Source organism: Fukomys damarensis, unplaced genomic scaffold, assembly GCF_012274545.1.
Source record: "Fukomys damarensis isolate Sample0158 unplaced genomic scaffold, DMR_v1.0_HiC HiC_scaffold_2, whole genome shotgun sequence".
Lineage (NCBI taxonomy): Eukaryota > Metazoa > Chordata > Mammalia > Rodentia > Bathyergidae > Fukomys > Fukomys damarensis.
Window position 1 is genome coordinate 10,469,928 of NW_022900914.1, and position 22,623 is coordinate 10,492,550.

General features: G+C 40.7%; 1 protein-coding gene across 1 annotated transcript in view; it reads right to left on the bottom strand.

The window, feature by feature from the left end:
* Alk (ALK receptor tyrosine kinase) overlaps positions 1-22,623 on the bottom strand; it is a gene marked incomplete at its 5' end in the record, with an annotated part of 685,791 nt that overhangs the window by 307,781 nt on the left and 355,387 nt on the right. The window contains one exon of the mRNA XM_033762181.1: positions 1,439-1,640. Coding sequence (XP_033618072.1) covers positions 1,439-1,640 — 202 coding nt within the window. The remainder of the gene's footprint in view (positions 1-1,438; positions 1,641-22,623) is intronic.

The following is a 22,623-nucleotide window of genomic DNA, read 5'->3' on the forward strand; positions in this document are numbered from 1 at the left end:
AGGACTTCAGTGATTCCTCACTACCCCCACTCATCCCCACAGGGGATCAGCCTCCCTGATCAGTCAGATTGGGTGGGGAGGGAATGTTGAGTGCGTTAATCATGAGGCTAGGCTAATGCCTGTAAGATGGCACCACAGCCAAGGCCGTCACCAGCCCTGCCCATGGATGGGAGGCCCAACCATTTGAGATTGTCCCTGGAAAGGGGAAGTCATGCGGCTGAAGGCTGTACCTCAGAAGACAGCTCTTCCAAAAGAGTGCGTACCCAGACACCTGATAGTCTTGATCTTTGGAGACTAGAACAAGAGGCACTGGAGACTGGCACCCTCCTATCGAGCCCACAGAGACACTTCTGAGGCAACAAGTGGATGTGAGCTGAGGTATGGAGACAGCACTCTTCCTGATGTCAAAATGTCATTCCTACTAGAATTGCAGTAGGTTGCATTTCTTCTAAGCACAACTGAATACAGAAATGTCAATAGGGAACAGTGGGGAGGAGACTTCCAAGAAATCACTAAGGAGGTCATACAGTCTTATCGGAAAAGCAATAGGCAGGATTCCCCACTGCATACCGTGAGGATGAGAGATGGGTCGTTGTGTAGAGGGGAACCTCTGAAAAGGTATTTTGTTACAAAGAAGCCAAATCCAAGCATAGCTGAAATCCAGATAATTTTTTCTTGTAAATATGCCGCAAAAAGGGTCCCTCATCCTTGTTGATTATAAAGTAATGAGATCTATGGGTCCTCAAAACTGGGAACTTAGGATGGTACTTATAATTATGAAATTAGTGGAGAAAAAAGACAGGCAAAGAGAGACCTCTACTCAAGTCTGAGTTCCAATGTCACTTCTCTTTAGAGGCCTGACAGACTGCTGAGTAAGTGAGATCCTTTCAAAGCTCAGAGGATTTGGCTGTCATAGGTGGGTATGACTTCAAGGTTGTGATGCTTTCAGAGTTCCAGGACAAGGCTCTCTTTCAATCTCCACTAAGATGATATTGGTGTGTTCTGAAGTTCCACATTCTCATAAGACCTGCTAGGGTGGCCACAATATTTTTTCTTTTTCCTTCCTGCCCAAGCTCTGCTGGTAAAACCCAGTTTCCAGCATATTAAATTATTTTAATTCCAGCCATTTAACATTCTTTTTAGCCAGTTTCTCCTGGGCTCCATCTTGAATTTGGGAAATGAGTATTTTTTAATACCCACACATTACATACCACTCTGCCAGCTGGTCCTCTGGCCTCTGGAAGGACCATGCCAAGGTGGAGAGGGAGACCCACAGATCAATGCCTGAGATACTGCAAGGGAGTATTAGCAGTAATGTTCAGGCTGGGCCCTTGCCGCTTGACAACTTTAAGTTTTAAGTAGATGTCACAGAGTCTGGAAATTGGCAGGCAGAAGCCAAATCACTTTTACGAAGTCAATCTTGGACACAAAGACTTACCCGTGCTTCCCTGGCGTGGGTACCAGGAGAATCTCTCTCGCGGCCTCATTGTGGGGCAGCAGCTGGGCAATGTACCTCCCAGAGGGTTGCAGATGCCTGTGCACAGAGACAGCTAGCGTACAGAGCTCACTGCTACTCCTCATCCATGGGCTGAGAATGGTATGTTTGGAGTCTGCTGAGGTGTTGAGGAGGAGGAAGGAGCCTGGAAAGAAACAGGAAAAATTAAGCTGCAGATGTGTAGAGGCAAGATGACCACCAGCAGTCCTGTGGCAGGACCAAAGCATCAAAGTGGGAGATGCTGGAGGCCTTTTTCCCTTCTCTCCACACACCCAACCCTCCCCCTCTTAGATTTCCATTGCAAACAGTACGGCCGAGGCATATAGATGGTGGCTGGGGACACGTACATTCTAACCAGTCAGATCAAGGGTCTCTCTTAAGCTTCCCTACTTTCTAGCATTGGCCTTGAGCCTCAAGTTTTCCATCTATAAAACAATAAAAACATCTATTCCAAAGAACTTCCATTTTCTTATTAGCTAAGTGATCTTAGGCACAGCATTAACTTTCTTAGGTTTCAGTTTCCTTCTTTATAAAGTGGGATGAAAAGGGTTAGCTGAATTCAATAATCTCTCAAGATCCATTTCAGTTCTTGGGTTCATGAGTCATGTGAATTTGCAACTGGTCTCCACAAAGAAAGCCCTACAAATCCCTCCTGGTGCCATGCTTGCAGCCAAGTTTCCCTCTGGGACAAGCCAACCCTGATTCCAATGGCGCAAGCCAAATGACCTACAAGAATCCTACACCCAAGGAGTTTACTGTCAGCATAAAAGCACAGCACCATTTTACTGTTCCAGGCATCCCTCTGATGAATTAATTTTATTTGCTGCACTTCTCATTGAGGTTTTGGACCAATAGATGCTACTTTTTTCACGAAAACCTACTGCAACATGATCCTCAACTTCCCCAGTGAGAACCAGCTAATAAGTGCTCAGCCTTCTTAACCAGCCTCCCATTCCCACACTTAATTAAACCAGCCATTCGATCTTCAGAGAGCCCACTTTGCCAGTGATGCAAATGACTCGGCAGACTGTGATAAAGAATGAAGCAGGTTGAGTCGCAGTCTTGGGCAATAGAGAGCCCACTTTGCCAGTGATGCAAATGACTCGGCAGACTGTGATAAAGAATGAAGCAGGTTAAAGGTAGGGATTCCTACCAGAAAAACATGTTTCCATGAAGAAGAGACATGTGATATTCTGAAAATATGTAAAAGCGATTTCTGGTTAAAATTAGGATGAAGTGAACACAAGACTGCTTCTAAGCTGGATGGGCACAGTAGGGGTCAATACTAGGAACGGAACCCTCTGTGCTGCAGTTTTAACGTGGCACATGGACATTTGAAAATGCTCTGTAACTCTCAGTGAAGTATCTATATTTTATCCCCAACTTATAGTGGGGGGGTGTGCTTACCATGGGGACAGACAAAAAGGAATGGAGTTAGAACCATAGACCCGGAATGGGAAAGAACATCAAATACAATCCCTTGCTTTTCTAGAGAAGCAGACTGGAGACATATATGTGGCAGTGATTTATCAAGTCTTAATTTGAGAGTTAAGGCAAATGCCAGGCTCTGGAATTTTAAGCAGTGCTTTCTTTCTTGTATCGTCTTCATTATTAACAGTCTTTTAATCTAAAATATGATCAGGGTACCTGGTGTCCAGAATAGTTCAGCAACTCAGACAGCTAAGGAGAAACAGGAGCAGATGAATATTGATTAAATTAATCTATGTCTATTTTGAGCAGATATTCAAGCACAGGGTCTGCCTTGGGGACACAGACATGAACTACACACATCTCCAGCCTACAAGGAACTTCAGGTCTGGTAGGGCTGAAAAGATGCCTGTAAGAACTATACTCATAAGTAGAGGTTACAAAGTCATAACACACATAAAGTCCTTTGGGAAACTCCAGGAAGGTGACTTTGAGTCCAGGTGGGAAGACTCAAAGAAAAAGGCTCTTAAGCTAGCTCTTGCAAAGGGAGAGAAACAAAGATATTGGCAGAAGCCCCCCCCCACACAAGTTGATGGAAGAGGGACAAAGACATAAAAGTAGAAAATGTTGGGTTGCAGAGTGGGATGTGTAGAGAGATTTGGAAATTAGAAAGGCTAGGTTGGCAGATGGTGAGACCAGAATATAAAGAACGTATAATTCCTAGATGATGATTTACTTTATTTTGTGGATAATAGGAAGCTAGACATTTTGAGCAGCTGCATGACACCATCAGACTGGGACTTCCAGAGGACTGATGGGGTGGGAAAGAGAGCCCCAATCTCATCCTATACTACTACATTTGGACAAGGGTGTGACTAAATACAAATCTGATGTCTTCGATATGTTTCTATTGCAAATACAGGTGTTATGTTAGAAAACATAATATGGTTGGGGTTTCCAATCCTAAATTAGCATGTATCTATCCAGAACAGAAGTATCTCCTGGTGATATGCTCTTGTCCTAGACTCTTTGAGAGTAGAATCTGAAGTTAGGATGAATTTACAAATAAAGGAACAATAACCATGCCCTGGTCTGAGACTTTCTGCTGATGTTTCCAAGTTGGTAGAAAGTTGGGCTGAAAGCTGTGATTTTTCTAGCTACTGAAAGAACACAGGAAAAATCAAGACACTGTCCCATTTCTTCTATGCATCTGTATGGTACACACACCAGAAACTCAAAAACCAAGCTGAAGGTGTTGGGGTGTCAGATCTGAGAGCTCATCCTGCATCTCTGGTCCTCTTTTCTAGGTGTAAATTCTGTCCCTGTGACTCAGTAATACAGTACCTCAATAATGGGATGCTTTCAAAGCTGAATGGAAGATGGATTGTATTTCCAGTTCTAATATGTGAGATGATGTTTATATGAATTTTATTTTGTGCAACTGGACTATCAATAAGAGGCTGAGCTTAAAGTCAATGAAATACTATAGTTGCGAGCTATCTTTTCATCATCAGTTTTTCCTCCACACACACAAAAAAGGAAAAAAAAATACATTTCATAAACTCCTTAGGATATTTTCAGTATAAATCTTTTAAAGTCTGTGAGGATTTCTCCTCTCCCTCTTTTCTGGCTCCTGTTTATTTTTCTCAGAATAGCTTGGAGCTATGCAGAGTCTCCTGGGGTTCCTTCTAATTAAGAAGGATGGACTAGTGGCACACAGACCTTCACCCAGTGTGGCCATGGGAGAATGGAGAAGCAGATCAAAGAGCCCTGCTCACACAGTGCCAGTGTATGGATCATGTTTCCCTCCGTACAGGGCTGTGTTGACATGTTCACTGATTAAGTATGAAATGGTTATGATTTTTACTCTGGTCACCAATACAGAGATGCCCTGTTCTCACCTCAAAGAGTAAGGAGCAAACTATGAGCCAGAAACCAAGGATTATGAACTTAGAGATGTTCTTTTTTTGTCCAGGCCCTGCCTCTGCCCAGCTACAGGCCTTAAACAAATTAACACATTACTTAAATTCTCTTCATTTGCTCAAATTTAACATGGGAATTGTATAACACATAGCTGCTGTGAAACTTACATTAGATAACATGAACCAAGTGGTCAAGTCAGTGCCCACAGTAGATACATAACAGATTATCAGTGCCTGGTTGGAGGAGTGTCTTAGTTTGGAACTCGTCTGATCTAACACGAAACTCGGAGTTAGAATAGCTGAATTTCAGCCCTACCTCTGCCACTACCAAGCTTCCTTTGTTTATAAAATGAAAGGCTGGACAGAGCCTCCCTAAGGATTCTTCTAGCTCTGCACTGTCAGTAATCCTATCTGGCTGGCTAGAATTATTATTAATCTAAGGGAGCAGAGTTAAGTCCCCGAGCCCCCAAGTCCTAAACACTTCTTCTCCTAATTCACCTCTCTGAGGGCTATGACTCAACAGTTTCAATCAATTGGCCAAACATACCATGAACTCTACCTGCTGAGTTGTAAGCTGTGGTTCCCTGCCCTGCCTTCCTCTCTCACAGTTGACACAAACACGACCCCAGGAAGGGCTCCAATCCTGGCATCATTTGCTTCTACAGATGCTTCTCCTACAAGATTTGTGGCCCCACCTCTAACTCTTCTAACTGTATTTGCTACATGCCAAGTACTCAATGATCTTAAAAACCAAAGTAATGCATATATACGGCAAGAAACCAAATAGTGCAGAACAGCTTCGAATATCAATTCTTAGAAAACTGTTTCCAAACCCTACCCTTTCCAATCAGATCCTATACCCCCAAAAGAACATTTTTAAGGACTTCTAATTTCTTAAGTGATAACCTTCATAAGTCTAAATATTATGGGCACAGTATTATTTATGGGTACAACTGGAGACTTTTTATACTGACAGTACAGTAAGAAAAATAACACTACCCCTGTAATTCTTTTTTTTTTTTTTGTATCAGGGATTGAACTCTGGTCCTCGCACTTGCAAGGCAGGCCACCGAACTGCTGAGCTAAATCCCTGGCCCTGTAATTCTGATTCTAAACCCTTCATGAGTTTTAAATCACCTTTTACTTTTTATTGCTTACCTTTTCAAACTTACAAGAGACATTTATTGCTTATCCTATAAGCTTCAGCCAGTGCTGCTTGAGCCCTCACTATAAGATGTGCCATTAGTTGTCCTGTCCTTCCTTGGATTTGTCCTGTGCCACATCTGACCTCCCGAGGAGGCTGTACTTTTGTTAACTTTGTCAAGGTTGTAAAAGAATGATTAAGGCTTTTGTGTTCTCTTTACAGGTTGACGCTAAACACTGAAAATCAATAAACAGATCTTTTATACTGATGACTATACATTTTCTCACTGCAGTGAATAAGGGTTATATTTATAATCTTCTCTATGGGTCCAATAACATACCCCACTCCAAGGAGGTTTCCAGCATCAGTGGGATCAAATAAACCCCCCCTCACTCCCCCGCCTACCTGTCAAAGTTGTGGTGCATTTTAATTCACCTTATATTTGAATCTGGATTTTTTTATGCAGCACTCCCCTCCTCAGAATTTTTAATTGCTTTTTCATTTATTTTATGCCTGTCTTCTTTACCATATCACTAACAGTTCTACATACTCCTTGAAAGTCATTCTTCTTGAAGATACTGATTTCTTCTTCTAATTTGTACCAATTACTTTCTAGGCCCCTAGCATGGCTATTAATCTGAATTTCTTTTCACTGAGACTCATGTTAACCCCGCCATCCTTGGGAAACTTCCTCAGAGGAAAATTTCTTTGTGACTCTTTGGATAACTGACGTATTTTTATCTCACCTTCACACTTCATTAGTAGCTTTTCTGGTTATGATTTTTATTTTGGAAAACGTGTCTCAGAAATGTGAAGGCCTAGCTTCAGTGTTTTGTAGTATCAGTGTTACTGAGGAAAAGTCTGATGCTGGTTTTAGTTGTGATTTCTTTGCAGTGGATCTCTTTTTTGTCATTGGGAGATGTCAGAATCTTTAACTCTGAAGTTCTGAAATGTCCATACAAAGTATCCAAGTACAGATCTATGTAGGAACTCATTGATGTTATCTAATGGGCTCTCTTAATCAGAAAACACATCTCTTTATCTCTGGCAAATCTTAATTCTATTGTTTCTCTGATAATTTGTTTCCCTCATATTCTCAGTCTCTGGTCTTTCTGAAGAGATGTACTTTTCAGGCTAACTTCTGTTGACTGATTTATTTTTCTTTTTTACATTCACCTTGCTTTCTCATGTTGCTGTGTAATTCACATGTTGGGTGATTCGGGATCAGCCCTTTATATTTATTTTTTCCCCATTAAGTTTATTGGTATATTTAAAGAAAACAATACAGTTACATTTATCATTGGGATCTTGTACCTTTTATCCCGTTATATTTAAACAGTAAGGCTGATAGGAACTAAGTGGACATGTTCTTGTTCTGATGGCCAGGGTCAGGGATGGGCTACCCTGTCTGCTTCCTAATGAAGGATATATCACTCTGAGCATGAACTCTTCCACTGCATTTGAATTTTTAAGGTAAGTGCTCCTTTTTATTCCTTCTATGGCGACGCATTCTGCTACCTCTTGCTCTGGAAAAATTTAAACCAAAAGGGGTTGGAGGCCATATGGGTCAACCCCAGAGGAATTTTCACCCTTCTTTTTACCCCACATCCTTCCTCCCAGGTGACCCTCCTCCTGAGCTCCAGCAATGGCCTCCCTCTTCTGCTCCACACCCGCTCTGCACTCTCGGGCTATGAGTACTTTATACCCTCCATTAACAGCTTCTATTCTGTCATCTTTTGTGCTCAAGCAATCCTTCATGCCTTCTCTCCTGTTCTGTTTGCTGTTCAGAATTCCTTCCTCCACAGAATTCTTTAATGTAACTTTAGTAGGATCTCGGGAGAGAATGAGACAAACGTGTGCTCAATCTACCTTTCTGAGCCAGAAGCCGCTTAATCATATTCTTTGAGTGAGAACATAAATAAACAAATGTTATTTATGGAGGAATTTCCATCTCAATCAATCAAACATGATTCTGGCATCACTGGCTAATTGTCCTTAGTGCAACAAACCATTAAATCATTATTATACGTTATTACTCATTCGGTTGATCACCATGTCATTCGTGCTAGATAGAAACCAACAAACAGCGGAGGCCCGATGGCTTGGAATGCGGTGTTCTGCCCAGCATGGCACGCTGACACATGCCCTAGGTGCTGCATCGGGGACTAATTCTGTGCCGGCAACAGGGAACAACTGGTGCCAGTCCCCAGGGCGTCTCCCACAGAACGCCAGCCCCATGAGGTGTTAATCAGGGTTACAAGAAAGCTCTGTGATCAAATGCATCTGAGGCTCCTTCGGTTCAACTGAACAGGCAGTTTGCCGAAGGACTCTTGGAGCCTTAAAATGTCAGTTAAGGGTTGTGACTCTTCAGGGTGAAAATATGAAATGGGTCATTGCCCAAACCCTTCTGAGCACAGAACCTTTTCGCTGCTGTATATAAGGTACTCTGGAACATGCTTTGCAAATCCTCCTAGGATCTACTTTTGCTCCAGACAGTATTTGTTAAAAAGTAGAAAGGAAAAGATGATCATGGGGGGGGGGTGAGGAGGTCAAGCAGAGTAGAATGAAGTAGCTGTATTTACATGGAGAAGTCTATCTTTTCTCTATGATACATCCTGATCTATGTCACCTAGTTTGTCATCTCTGCCTATCTGTTCTTTCCTTAAAACCCAAGGTCCTCGTGGCAAAATCATGCTTTGGGGGAGCCTCCTTCGAATCACTGCACTGGTCTGTCTACTCGAGGAGACTTAAAAATGCTATAATCCGTATCTGACTTTGAGAATGCCTTTGTAAAAGGGAACATGGTGGACACATAACGGAATCACTTTTTCTACTGGGGAGAAGGAGACATGCACGAAGATCAGGACTTGCCCGCTGTCACACTGCATACTTGTGGCTGATCTATCCAGGAGAACACCTGTATCTGCTTGTCCACGACAGAAACCGAAGGCGATGCTTTCCCTCAAATGTCTGCAGTTTGGTGCCCACTTGCCCTCAGAGAACATTTTCCCTTCTCTCTACTCTCTAGCACTAACATTAGGCCCGGCAGCTGACCTCAAACTCTTCTATCTGACCGTTCCCAGATGCAGTCCTGGCCAGGCAGGATCCACAGAGTCTTTCTTTTGAAACCACTCTCAGGACCCCACAGTAGCCATGCAGCATTTGAGGCTCTTCTCTGTTCATGTGGCCTTATGAACTGACCAACCCAAGTTAGAAAAACAGAAGAGTCCCCTTATTGTTAACTTTTCAAATTCAAATTCTACTACCCTGTGCAGTTGAAACTCAAGCTTTAGGTTTTAGAGCAAATTTTGAAAATTATTTTTTCAAATTAAGTTTATTAGTACATTTTAGATATACACAATGATCACATTCATTGTTTTAATTCCTCTTTTTCCCATTCCCCTACCCTCCCATCAACTCCTCTTCCCCTCCTTATTAACAAAAGCTGTTTCCATGTTTCCTTTTCTTTTTTTCCTCTTTCCTTTGCTTCCTTTCCTCTTCCCCCCTCTTTAGTTCTCCTTCCCATTTGAGCATTTTCTTCCCATTTCATAATATCTAGTATACATTTCAGTCCTTATTTACACTTTCAGTTTCTCACACCAGAGAAACAATGCAATATTTAAAAGTGTGTCTGATTTATTTCACTTAAGAGTATGGTCCCAAGGTGCATCCATTTACCTAGAAATGTCTCAGGTTTATCCTTCTTTATGACTGAGTAGTACTCCATTGCATATATTTTTTAAAATCCACATCTTCATTATACATTCATTGGTTGATGGACATTTGGGCTGTTTCCAAGATTTACCTATTACAAATTGTGCTGCTATAAACATGGGTGTGCATATATCGCTGTGGTCTGATGCCTTTAATTCTTTTGGGAAGATGCCAAGAAGGGGAATAGTGGGGTCAAATGAAACCTCTAGTTTTAGTTTTTTGAGAAGTTTGAAATTTAGAAGGAGTAAGTGAGATTGTCCTCACTGGTATGCTTGGACTAATAGTAGGATAAGAGAAATACAGAATGTACACCACCTAGAGGCCCTGGGAAATCCGTTAGGTCCAGCCTTTCACCTTGCACTGAGGAAACTCAGCCAGGGTGGTGGTGGTGGTGGTGGTGGTGAAGGAATTGCTAATTTCCACAGTGAGCAGCTGAGCCCTACCAGGGCTGGGCCTCTGCACACTTCTACTGCCTCAGTCTTCATGGGAAATGTTTGGAATTAGCTCTGCTACCTTCTACCTCCAGGATGTAAATGTAACGCTTGTCTCATTTTCATTTGAAAGCAGTCCGAAGAGAAACAACATCAGTTTCTGAGATCAAACCATTAGAAAAACCAAGGGTGTTCACTGAAGGAGGGAAGGGAAGTAGAGGGAGTTTCCGTGACAGTAATATTAATCTTAACACAGTGAGTTCTGTTGTGGCATAGAAGTATTGATACATTTGCACATTTAGTGGACTTCTATAAATCCAAAATGAAATGTAACTTCTTAGGTTCAAGTTAACTATGGCAAAAGTTCCCTAGAAACTGTAAGATATATTTATACTTGTGTGTATAGTCATATATGTATTTTTCTATGTTTCTATACACAAAGATGGATGGATATATATCTATATATAAAAGTATAGTCTCCCCCCCCTCTGCCCTTTTGAACCAGGGATTGAATTCAGACCTTGCACTTACGAAGCAGGTGTGGCACTGAGCTGAATTCCCGGCCCTACTTATCTCCTTTTATATCTCTGACCCTGTCATAAAGGATAAACCATTTTTTAGTGGAGGCACATAGATTTGTTTTTTATTTTTAAGCAAAAGATTTTCATTTAGGAAATAAGGGGAAAGCCAACAATCTCTACACACTGAATATATGTCCTGAGGTGTCAGAAAAAAAAATAATAAAAGCAAAGCAGATAAATAGAAGGAAACAAAAACTAAAGTGCGGAGAAACCTTTTTCCTCCTAACTGATCATTCTGGTAATCCTCAAGGAAAATGAAAAAGCACCTGATCCGATGAGAGGGAGAAAAGGGAGCCAAATGAAAACGAAACAACTGACTTAATTCAATGAGGAACAGGAGGAAGGACGGATAAAAGAATCTGCTATAGGAGAAGTAAGGAAGGGAGGGAGTTAGGGAACAGAGTGCCTTCAGTGGAACAAAACCCACTTTGGAGAGCAAGAAACATAAAGTCAAGTCTTCCTTTTCCCCCCGAGATTCTCTGCTCTGAAGTCACATTGTTCAATTTTTGCTTAGGTCCCTGATGTCAGAGCACAAAAATCTTCCACGTTAGCTGTTAAAATGTTGCCAAGGTGTAGAAGGCTTTACTACTTCTTCTGTGCAATTCACTGATTTTTCTTAATGAACAAAGTTAAAAAGCAATTTCTCACTCACTTGGGTGCAGGAGTCTCTCAGAATCCCAGACCCACAACAGCAAGATGTAGGGTTCCGTGTGCTATGGCTCTTAGATACCCCACTGCTCAAGACGGAGCAAGGACCTGCCACAGTTGCCTGGATGTCCTGAACAGAGAGCGGTTACACTTCATGGTCATTTTGACTATGTGTAAGAACGAGATGTTGCATGATACCAGACGCAGGAAGTAAGCCGGAGGAGGACACACGTGATGTTTTTACGAGCTGCTTTTCTGTTGATGGCAGCAACATTTAGTATACTGTTTGGGCTCACCTCATAAAGACACTCATGAAAGAGGACTTCCAGAACTGCTTCAGCCAGAGGCAAGAACAGTGGGATAAATGCGTTCAGAGCGAGGGGTGGGCTGGGGATTTAGCTCAGTGGTTCCTGCTGCCTGCCTTGCAAGCGCAAGGACCCGAGTTCGATCCCTGGTACTCCCCCAAAACAACAACAACAAAGTGAGGGGTAGTATTTTGAGGGGATTAATGGCAATGTGGCTTTCACTGTAATAAATTTTTTAAAGTTTAAACATATATTTCAATCACATCTCGTAGTTTGCCCAACCCGCATAAAATCTGTACATAGCAGTTACAACTTCTTATTAAACACAATTGAGTTTTTCACTCCTTGGTTTTAAACTCTTCAATGGCTTCCCACTGACCACAGGTTAAAATTGAAATGCTTACTATGTCTACCAGAAAGGCTAGAGGGCAACCGGCCAGCAGCAGATTCCACAGTTTGGCTCATCTTCCTCTTTTACTGACATTAAAGTTTTTGCTTTTGTTTTTATTTTAAAGGACTTGATGTAACCAGCTTTCCTCACAGGTCGCCATGTGACACAGATCAGGACAGTCAAATACAAGCAGAATTTTACTTATAGTATAGTCCCATTCGTCCAATAAAAGTGCATCTGTTCAGTGTGAATTTCAGATAAATAATTTTTAGTAAAAATATGTCTAATATTGCATAGTGTAGTGTTCCTTCAAATGAGAAAATTAGTGCTTATGTGAAACTCACATTTAACTGGGCATCCTATGTTTTATGTGGTAACCTTGTGTGCTAGAGATTTTTGGGAAAATTGTTTTCTTCTTTCTCTTCTTCATGCCTGGAACATGGATGTAATGCCTGGAGGTATGGCAGCTACCTTAGGACCATGAAGTGATGGTAATAAGCACATGGAACAGAAACACAGCGACAGCTGAATCACTGATGGTGTTGCGGGATATTTACATCAGCAATGAACTCTCTCTCTCTGCTGTTCTTGCTGTGGAAAAACAAACGTCTGTGATACTTATGCAGCTGAGACAATGTGGAGACAGCTTCTACTGTTTCCTTAGCTGCTACTCAGTGCAGGTATCTTCTTGTCTTGGGCTAGCTGACCAGTGCCTAGTATAATACCAGGGATATGCATGGACAAAGAAGTCACATTTAACAACAACAACAACAACAACAGAAACGGGTAATTCACTTATTCCCTGAACTGTATCTAATATAGTGCCGAACTTCTTGTTTATATTGGGGAGGTTGATACTCTCCCCTTTGAACTGACTGTTGGCTACAGAAGGGATATTATTTGTAACACAAAACAAATTCATTTTTTAAATTCCTGGAAGTCTGGACTTTTAAGATCAGTGTTTTTCAGTGGTAGTTTGTAACCCATTAGTGGTGCATGAAATCAATTTAGTGGGTCATGATTGGCATTAAATAAAAAGGAGGAGAGCGGGGGAGGAGGAGGAGGCAACTAGCAGGAGAAGAAATAAGATGAAATTTTAAGGTATATTTATCGCAACTCTCCTTTGGGAAATACTGGCTTCTGACGTGTATGAGCACACACACACAAACACACACAGAGGTTTATGCCTTCTGTGTTATTCTATAAAATATATTCCTTACTGTGGGTCACTTAAAAGAAAAATTGAAAGCCAGGCTCAAGATGAGTGTTGTCCAAATTTCCAAGGCCCGCATGTGGAAATTACACTGGCCCAGTGCTGTCCCTAAACTTTACCACTCAGTAGCTGGGCAACTGTGGGAGGAGAAGTGATGTACTTGGATAGGATTTCATGATTTACAAAACTGTCTCATACAATCAGACGGCAACCCAGTGAAGCACACACCCCAAGTTGTGGCTGCGGCAGGGACTGCTCACATGAGCTCGTTTAGTACCTGAAACTCAGCTGATGTAAACAACGAACTGAATTCTTTTTTTTTTTTTTGGTACCAGGGACTGAACTAGGGACCTTGTGCTTACAAGGCAGGCAGCAGAACCACTGAGCTAAATCCCCAGCCCCTGAATTTTTCATTTTATTTAATTTTAAGCAATTTATATTTAAAAATGGATACCTGATTCGATTATTGAAAAAAACATCGTTTGGAACTTGGTATGTGAATCCGATTTTTCAAATATAAATTTTATGAAATACCGATCAAGTATTTTGATGGAAAAGTAAGATTCCAAACTGAAATGTATCATCTGTATAAAATGAATATTGGATTTCAAATATGTAGGGCAAAAAAGAATATGCAGTATCTCATTACCAATTTTTATACTGATTATATGTCAAAATGATATTAGATATATTAAACAAAAATATCATTAAAATTAAGTTCACCTGTTTCTTTTTGTTCTGTAATGTGATTTCTAGAAAATTAAAAATGAAATTGTGGCTCAAGTTATATTTCTATTAGACAGAATTGCTTTAAGGATTAAGTATCTTGCTCTAGGCCATTAGAAAAGCAAGTAGTGGGGACATTATTATAATCCAGGTCACCTGACTCCAGATCCATGTCTCTTTCCACTACACTACAATAATTCACATCTCCCTAGGCCTCATTTTATCTCTAAAACAATGATCCTAACACTCAGGAGGCTGAGGCAGGATGATCCCCAAAAGTTTGAGAGCAGCCTGGGCTACACAGTAAGTTCAAAGCCAGCCTGCTCTACACAGCAAGAACCTGTCTCACCCCCCCCACAAAGAAACAAAAATAATAAGCGAGCCATAGGAAGATAGTGTTAATGATGGCTCACATTCACCAAATACCAACCATGTCCAGGACGCTGCTAGCATATCACAAGTTTAAGGTATTTGGTTATCATGCCCACTTTTTAGATGAAAATCACTGAAGCTCAAAAGTAATGAAACTGCCTGTCAGTTCAAGGTAGAACCTGCAGATGAGGGGCAGCTCAGGCTCTGCCTAGCCCCGGCCCCTCCGAGAGCAGCTGGACTGCAGAAACAGCATGTAGCTGTGTCTCCAGAGCCCTGCAGGGCTGGTTTCCTTGGAAAATAACAGCTGCGCAATCTTGCTGCTGATCCCTACACAGTTTGGCAGAAATCGAAGCTCCACTGTCTTCGGATATATAAATAAAACTCAAGAAGATGACTTTGTAGCTGAGAAAACTTTTCAACCAGAACAGGAAAATGTGGGCTTCATTATTATCAGTACTTATTTAAATATCTTCTTGTAATGTGAAACCAAATTTCCATAACAGTCTTACAATATAGGGACAGATCACACTTTCACAGAAAAATGATTGATTTTAGTTATAAACATTGTTTATACTCACAAAATATAGAAATTTAGAAAAAAGGTAAAAGAATAAAGGTATTTATGGTACTAATACTCAAATTTTCTATTTTATTTGGTCTTTTCCTCCCTATACCTAAGACATTTAAAATTTATAATTCTACTTAACATACTTTCTCTTGCTCTTTCAGCTTTAACATTATATCATAAGCATTTCCTGTTTTTATGCCTGATTTGCAAATATATTCATAAATACTCCTAATAGTCCAATAAGTAGAAGTCACATTTAAGCTATTTAGTTTAATTACATTATTTCCAATTTTTTGCTACAGTTGGTAAAGTTGCTCTCCTGTGTCTGTGAATATTTTATTAATTCTGAAGGCTTTAGTCCACCAACATGAAGAACTATGAGGTATTGTGTTTATATTTACAGTCTAATTTAACTCTTAATAGTCTGCAGAGTTGATACAATTATCACCACCTTTGTACCGATGAAACATGACTCAGTGTTAGGTGACTTCTTGCAGGTGGCCAAGTAAGCAAGGAACTGAAGGCACAGGCCTGGGGGTCTGTTTTCAGGCCCACTGGGCTCTGTAGATGCCTATGCTCTTCCTAGTCTACCACTAGAAAAGGCAGCACAGCATGGATGACGTGGCCTCAGTTTAATAAAATAAAATAAACAGACCAATATGCCTATGGAAAAGAAAACACTTGAAGCGTTCACCAGAGTGCCAAACTCTAGGTGGTAGAATTTTTAAAAAATATTTTTTGAAGTTTCCCAGATATGTGTTACTTTAAAACCCTTTTTTTTTTTGAAAAACTGAAAAACTAATGCGCAAATAAGGTTCAAATGGTACAACTGATGGTGTGAAATAGGAAGAAAATGGCTAACGGGGAAGTGGGGCAGAGAGGGGAAAGGAAATAAGGGAAAAGAAAAAATGTGAAAAAAGGAAAAAGTGGAAACAGAGTCTTTGTAAATAGGGAAGGGTGAAGGGGGTGAAGGGAGGGCAGGAGTATGGGGAAAAAACGAGAACCAAGATACATCATGTAGAGGTCCAAGATCTCAATGATGGATGTAACTGTACTGTTTGCTTTACATGTACCAATAAACTTAATGGGAAAAAAATCTTTCGTTGTGATAAGATAAACATAAATTTGCCATTTTTAGGTATTGTAAGTGCACAATCTAGTGGCAGTTATAATCACAATGGTGCCATAACTATAACAATCCCATGGTAAAACTTTTTCATCATCAAAAAAGTTCCTATATCCATTAGGCGATACCTCCTTTTAATCCTTTCCCCAGCTTCTGGCGATATCTATTGTACTTTCTGTTTTATGAGTTTGCCTACTCCATGTATCTTGTATAGGTGGAATCTTATAACATTTGTTCTTTCACGTCTGGCTTATTTCACTTAATGTACTTTCAAGATTCATTCATTTTGGAGCACGTATCCAAATGTCATTTCTTTTTAAAGCCAAATACTATTCCATGGTATGTATGTACCATATTTACCCTTGTTTATCCTTGCATGTGTTGGTGGACATCCGGGTCGTTTTTAACCTTCTGAGGACTGAGAGTAATGTTGCCATTAACATTGGATATGTGTGCGTTTGAGTCATCCTCACAACCCTTCTGAACATATACCTAGGTGTGGAATTGCTGGGTCACATGGCAATCCTGTGTTTAAAGACGAGCTGCCAGACTGTTTTCCTTAGCAGCTTTTTCGTTTGACTTTCCCACCAGCAAAGTATAGGAATCTCAGTTTCTCTATGTACATCCCCCACCACCACTGGTCAGCTTACTTTTTTTTTTTTTTAATGAAAGTCATCTGTATGGGTGAGAAATTGCACCCACTGTGGTGTGACATGCATTTTCCTAATGACTAGTCCGTTGGTCATCTTTTCATGTGCTTGGTGGCCTTTGTATATGTTCATTGCTGAATTGTCTGTTTATATCCTTTGCCCAGTTTTAAACTGAGTTGTTCATGTATCTGTTACTTTTTAATTTTTTAAGTTCTGGTTTTAAACGAGGGCCTTTGCACTGAGCTATGTCCTCAGCCATTTTTATATTTTGAGACAGGATCTCACTAAGTTGCCCAGACTGGTCTGGAATTTATGATTCTCCTGCCTCAGCTTCTCAGAGTGCCGAGATTATATGTGTATGCTACCATGCACAGCTTTACATTACTTTTTAAATCGGAAAAATAAATCAATTTTTAATGCATCATGGTATTTTAAAAATGCATATGTGATTGTGTCCACGCCCCACTCTTGTATCCCAAACTGTCTCCGGCATGAAGTTCATTCTACCAGGGCATAGACTGGCCCTGGGTTCCCTCTCCAGACTCCGATTTTCCTCTTCGCCTCTTATCTGATGCTGCAACTATTCTTCTTGACGTTTCCAAACTTAGCCATTCCGCGCTTTTCATGGACACCCTGCTGTCACCCAGGTTATACCTCGTGCTAAGAATGCCCTACTTTCTTCATCTCCCTCTCTCTGCCCTTCTCTAGCCACCTAAATTTCAATCACCCTTTAAATTCAGCTTCGGGTCACGTCTTCAAATAAACCCGCTACTGTCTGAGGGCACCTGATTCCAAATTCATGTTGAAGTTTAATCTCCATTTTAGTGGTTTTAAGAAATGAAGCCTTTTAGGAAGTGATTTAGCCCTTTATAAAATTAGTGCCTCATAAAAGGGATAGATGAACAAGCTTAGGGTCCTTTTGCCCTCTCAACCTTCCTGTCATGGGGGATGCAGCAAGGAGCCATCTTAAAACGGAGAGCAGCCCTCTTCAGACACTGACCCTATTAGCACCTTGGACTTCCCGTTTGCCATAACTGTGAGAAATTCATTCTACCATTTATCAATTACCCAACCTCAGGTATTTTGTTATAGTAACACAAACAGACTCAGACACATTCTAAACTGTTTGGGCTGAGCTATGGTTTTAGTCATGCTGTTACCACATGCTATGGATACCTCTGAGATTTATGTGCATAAATAATGGAGGCCCCTGTGTCTATCTCCCACAAGGGACATGCTCACACCCCAAGAGTAGGAGTAGGTCTTTCTCATTTGCATACACTGAAGGCAGAGCCCACAGAAAGAGTGCAGTATCACTCAGCAGAACCAATTCTTCCTTTATTCTAACTGCTGAAACATTTACTCATGAGACTATGTGTTTTGTCTATCAGTAATGCATGGTAATACCTGTTTCACTGAACCTTTGTCCAAACTGGGAATTATAATATTTGTTGTTTCTCTGTGCATGCCTTTAATTACCAGTGAGGTTGAGTCATTTCCCATATGTTCTTTAACTGGTTGTTTCTCTTGTTTTGTGAGTCATCTGTTCAGCTCTTTTGTTCAGTTGTCTATTGAAGGCACAGTGTTTTCCTCACTGATTTGTAAGAACTTCTTGAAACTAGGCTGTTAACCCTTTAACTATTGTATTTCCTATAATAAGAAAACCCCACTTGTTCTTTGCCATTTATTTTAATGTAAGAAATTTGAAGAATTTTATACTATTTATAGAGCTTACCAATTTGCCTTTTTGTATTTATGAACTTGAGTATTCTATAATGACTTTCCAAAGTATTACTTTCAACGGTATTTAATGAGAATAATCACGTTAAATGGAAACCAACTGCTTATGAGTTTGGGCTGGAAATTTTAAGCATAATTATATTCATGGAAATCATTAAGTAAAAAAATTAAAAAGAAAAACCTAAGTGAGGAGTCACTAAATTTATAATGCAAGTTGAAACTTCTTTAGCTTGTAGAGCTAGGGTGAGAAAAAAAAAAGCCCTAAATTTCAGGTAAGATATAGATTTCAAAACAACAGTCAGGCCTGGAGGATACTTGAAAATTACTAATTCTCAGAGCACATTGCCCGGAGATGAGTTTTCACTGACCTAAGTCTGGGTCAGCAGTGGCTTTTAAATCTGGCACAATCATCAACTTTTAAAAAATAGAAATCTGGGCTGAGCATGTGGCTTAGTGGTCAAGTGCTTGCCTCGCATCCACAAGGTAATGGGTTCAGTCCCCAGCAAGCAGCACCTGGTGGGAGAAGCTAAAGGAAAATCTGGCCTCACTGGGCCTGGTTTTCTGGTGGCCATCACTGGCTGCTTGTGAGTTTCTACCACGGTCTTGAATGGCCACGTCCCTCCAGTTCCCCACAGTTCTCACCATTCCCCACAGAATCCACTGCAGAGGCTGACAGTACTGCTTATTTATTATCTTACCGTTGGTCCACTTCACTCATCTAGTTTATCTGACAGGCTTCTGTGGGCATTGAAGTTTTGGTTTGGGAATACTGCACCATGGTGCTGAAAAGTGCTGGGGAATCTCACCTAGAACGGAGCTATGGGGTCTAAGTCCAAATCCAGTTCTTCTGAACTGGCAACAGTCTGTGAGAATTTAATCTTTCCATTTCTGTAAGGGAAACTGCTGTGTGCTCCCCACCCCTACTCATCACCCCTCTCTCCTTCCCTTTTCCTCTTGGTTTGGATCTAATAAAAATGATTTATATTGACTTCAATTCAGAAATTCTGTAATCAAAGCTCAGCTACAGAAGTGGATAGAGAAATGAGCTTAAAGAGGCAGCTGGTATCTTTTATCTTATGTCGTAATAGCCACAGGTAATAACAATAAATAAATAGGAGCAGAATCTCTGTTTCTTTGGATACTAAGAATGCTTTGTGTTTCAACAGTGAGAAAGAAAAAGGACCAAAGATTGGTCGATTGTTTGGTACTGTAGACAAAAATAACTGTTAAGTGTTTAGAAATATAATTTAGAAAAAATGGTTATGAAAGGGAAAAATGCTTAATGGGTTAACTTTGAGTAAGAAGACACCACTTGAAATGCCAGGCTAAAGGATCTTGACTGAGGAGAGGCTGGATTTGGTGAAAGAGGAAATAGCCAAACTGCACCCTAAGGAAAATTTCGCTTTGTACTCAACTGGTACTGCAATGGCTACCTTGGAGATGCTACAGCACAGGTAGTTCTGGGGCTCAGCAAACAATATCCCAAAGATTACAGCTTTGACTTGCTGAGTGCTTTGAACTGAAGGAGAACCAACACCTCTCTGATCTTCACCTCCCTCTGTCCCTCGTCCCTCTTTCCTTCCTGAAGCGCAGAAATGGGACCTTTTCTGAACTTTTCCTGTCCACCTAAAGGTCATATCCTTCAAAAGATTACAGGAATGAATGCAGAGATGAAGCCATACCTTGAACGCAGATGAACTCTGCCTTAGGCTACTGCCCACTCTTTAGGCCCATTCATTTCCCCTAAAAGCCATACACTCCACCTTTAGATCCCCCTTCTTACTTCTCTCCCATGAAAAAGAGTATATGGGTTTCTAAACCACTTTGGATTATTGGGAACTCATTTTCCTGCGATGGTCTCACCTACATAATAAAGATGTATGTCTTTTTTTTTTTTCCTGCTATCAGTCTGTTTATTGTCCATTTACTTCAGTAAACTCCACTACCAGACCTTCAGAGTTAGCTAAAGGAAAGTTCTTTTCACTGCTATGAGGGGTGTTGGCTCCTTGCCAATTCCTGGGTCTGCCATTATTTGCTGCGATCTTCACATAGGACAGGCATGCAGTTTCTGAAAGCACTGATAAAATAGGAGCTCTGATAGGGCCCTCTTGCAGAATTTGGAGATTCATAGAGAAGGCACATATAAAAGTGCTTAGTGCATAGTCTGGCATTCAGCAAGGGCTCATAACTATTCACTCTCATTACTACTGTCACCACAATCATTATTATCACAAGCAAGACTGTCCCGAGTAACCACGTTGCTGTCAAAACAACTTTCAATAGCAAAGAATAAAAGAAATGAAGCAAGAAGAAATTCTCAGGAACCTAGACGTGAGAGAGACCTAAATGGTGGCAGGTATGGAAGCAGAACTAGAAAAGCAGCCATTGTGATTTCACAGATTCACTCTTCTTTAAACTTAAAAAGTTATCAAGAGGTCTTGGATTTTGCTAAGAATTTCAGTGGTACCTTTGAGAACTATCTCTGTGTCATATAAATGAGGGAGTGATATTCAGCTTAGGGTTTTCTGATCAATATTCTACCTACATAGGTTTATACTGATGACATTTCCTGGGTTTCTCAAGGCTTGTTAAGCTGGGCCTTGAGGGACATGAGGTAGCCTCCATTTGGAATTTATAAGCTCACACTGTTTAGTCGACATTATAAGTTGTAAATTTCTCTCCTTCAGACAATTTGTAGTAAATTACGGTTTCATATTTTTAGTTCTTCTTTCATACTAACTAGTTGAACCTATGAATGCTTCAGTTTTATTATCTGACTCTTTTCTACAATGTTTCATAAAACATGTGGTCTATTCTGCAGTTAGGAACATTTGTCACACAGAATGTGTAATAAAATGACATATATTGTGTTCCCTGAGTACTGTGTAGGACCTAAACAGGTAGATGTTCACTGCCTGATTGATGGCTGACAAAGCAAATGCAACAATTCTTTAATAGAAAGAAAATGAAGTATTACCCTGAAATTCAGACCTATCCTCTAAATTCTGATCAGAAGTAGCCTCAAGCAGATCATTAAATAGCACATTTAGAAACACTAAGGCAGATCGACAGTGCTTGATTCTCAAAAAAGCAAATGGACACAAGAAATGCAGGATGCAGGCACTTCCTACATAGCCGAGGATGCTGACACTCTGAGAGAACTACCACTGAAATCATTCAAGTCAGACCCTTAGGGTTCAGAAACCACTCATAGATCTTGGAGCTTTTGGCAAGGCAGATGTGAAGGCCGCTAGTTTGAGAACAGGTAGCAAAGGTAGATCGTCACCCCTTAACTAACAGCAAGGCGTTAGAAAAAACTTGAAACCAAGGGCTCCAAATGAGACACCGTCCTTCATTTGAAACACCTGCTGGTAAGTCAAGACCTAGATTCGAAGTACCTCCTACGTGTAGCTAGATAATGACAGGGTGGAGGGTATTTACAAAGGGTTTAAAACAGGTACCCTGTTTGTGCTCAGGGAACAAATACTAGAAAGCAAGCAAGAATGGAACAAAAAACCCAGGTCATAGGTACCCAAATTCTGATGGAGCTTAGGATTTTAGGCTGAGGGTTAAGAGTATTCATCTGCATATGTCCAGTCTTCTGCCCCCTTTCCTCCAAGCTGACCCTGTGGAATCTGAACTTGTACCCAGGGCTCATTTGAAGCCCTGTTACAAAAAGGGCCAAGAGCTTTTAGCTTCTTTAAGAGATGAAAGGCTGTCTCTTTCTTTTTCCCTGTCTGCCCACTGTTTACAACACTATGTTCCATTTTTCACTTCTTCTGTTTCAAATACTCTTCTGGTTGTCAAAAAAGACTGATGCCAATCATATCTATGTGTGACAATTCTTCTTTCTGACATCTCTGAACATGCGTGATTCTCCTTAATCAAGACGCTGTCTCTTCTCCATCTTCAGACATTTGTTCATGGCATGTACAATAACACTTGAGATCATTCATGGAATCGGTGAACTGCAGGCCTGGAGAAGACTCTTAGAATTGAAAATTTCTGATTTCAGGCTACCAAGTCCTATTCATTTCATGGTTAATTCTTTGCTAAATTACTTTATTTCTTTTCAAAGGAGCTTCTTTTGACTGTTTTTCCTTCAGAATGATGCAGAGATTCTTTATAGTGGCCCAACATTGTCTACCATCTCCCTTCCTTCAGGGGTT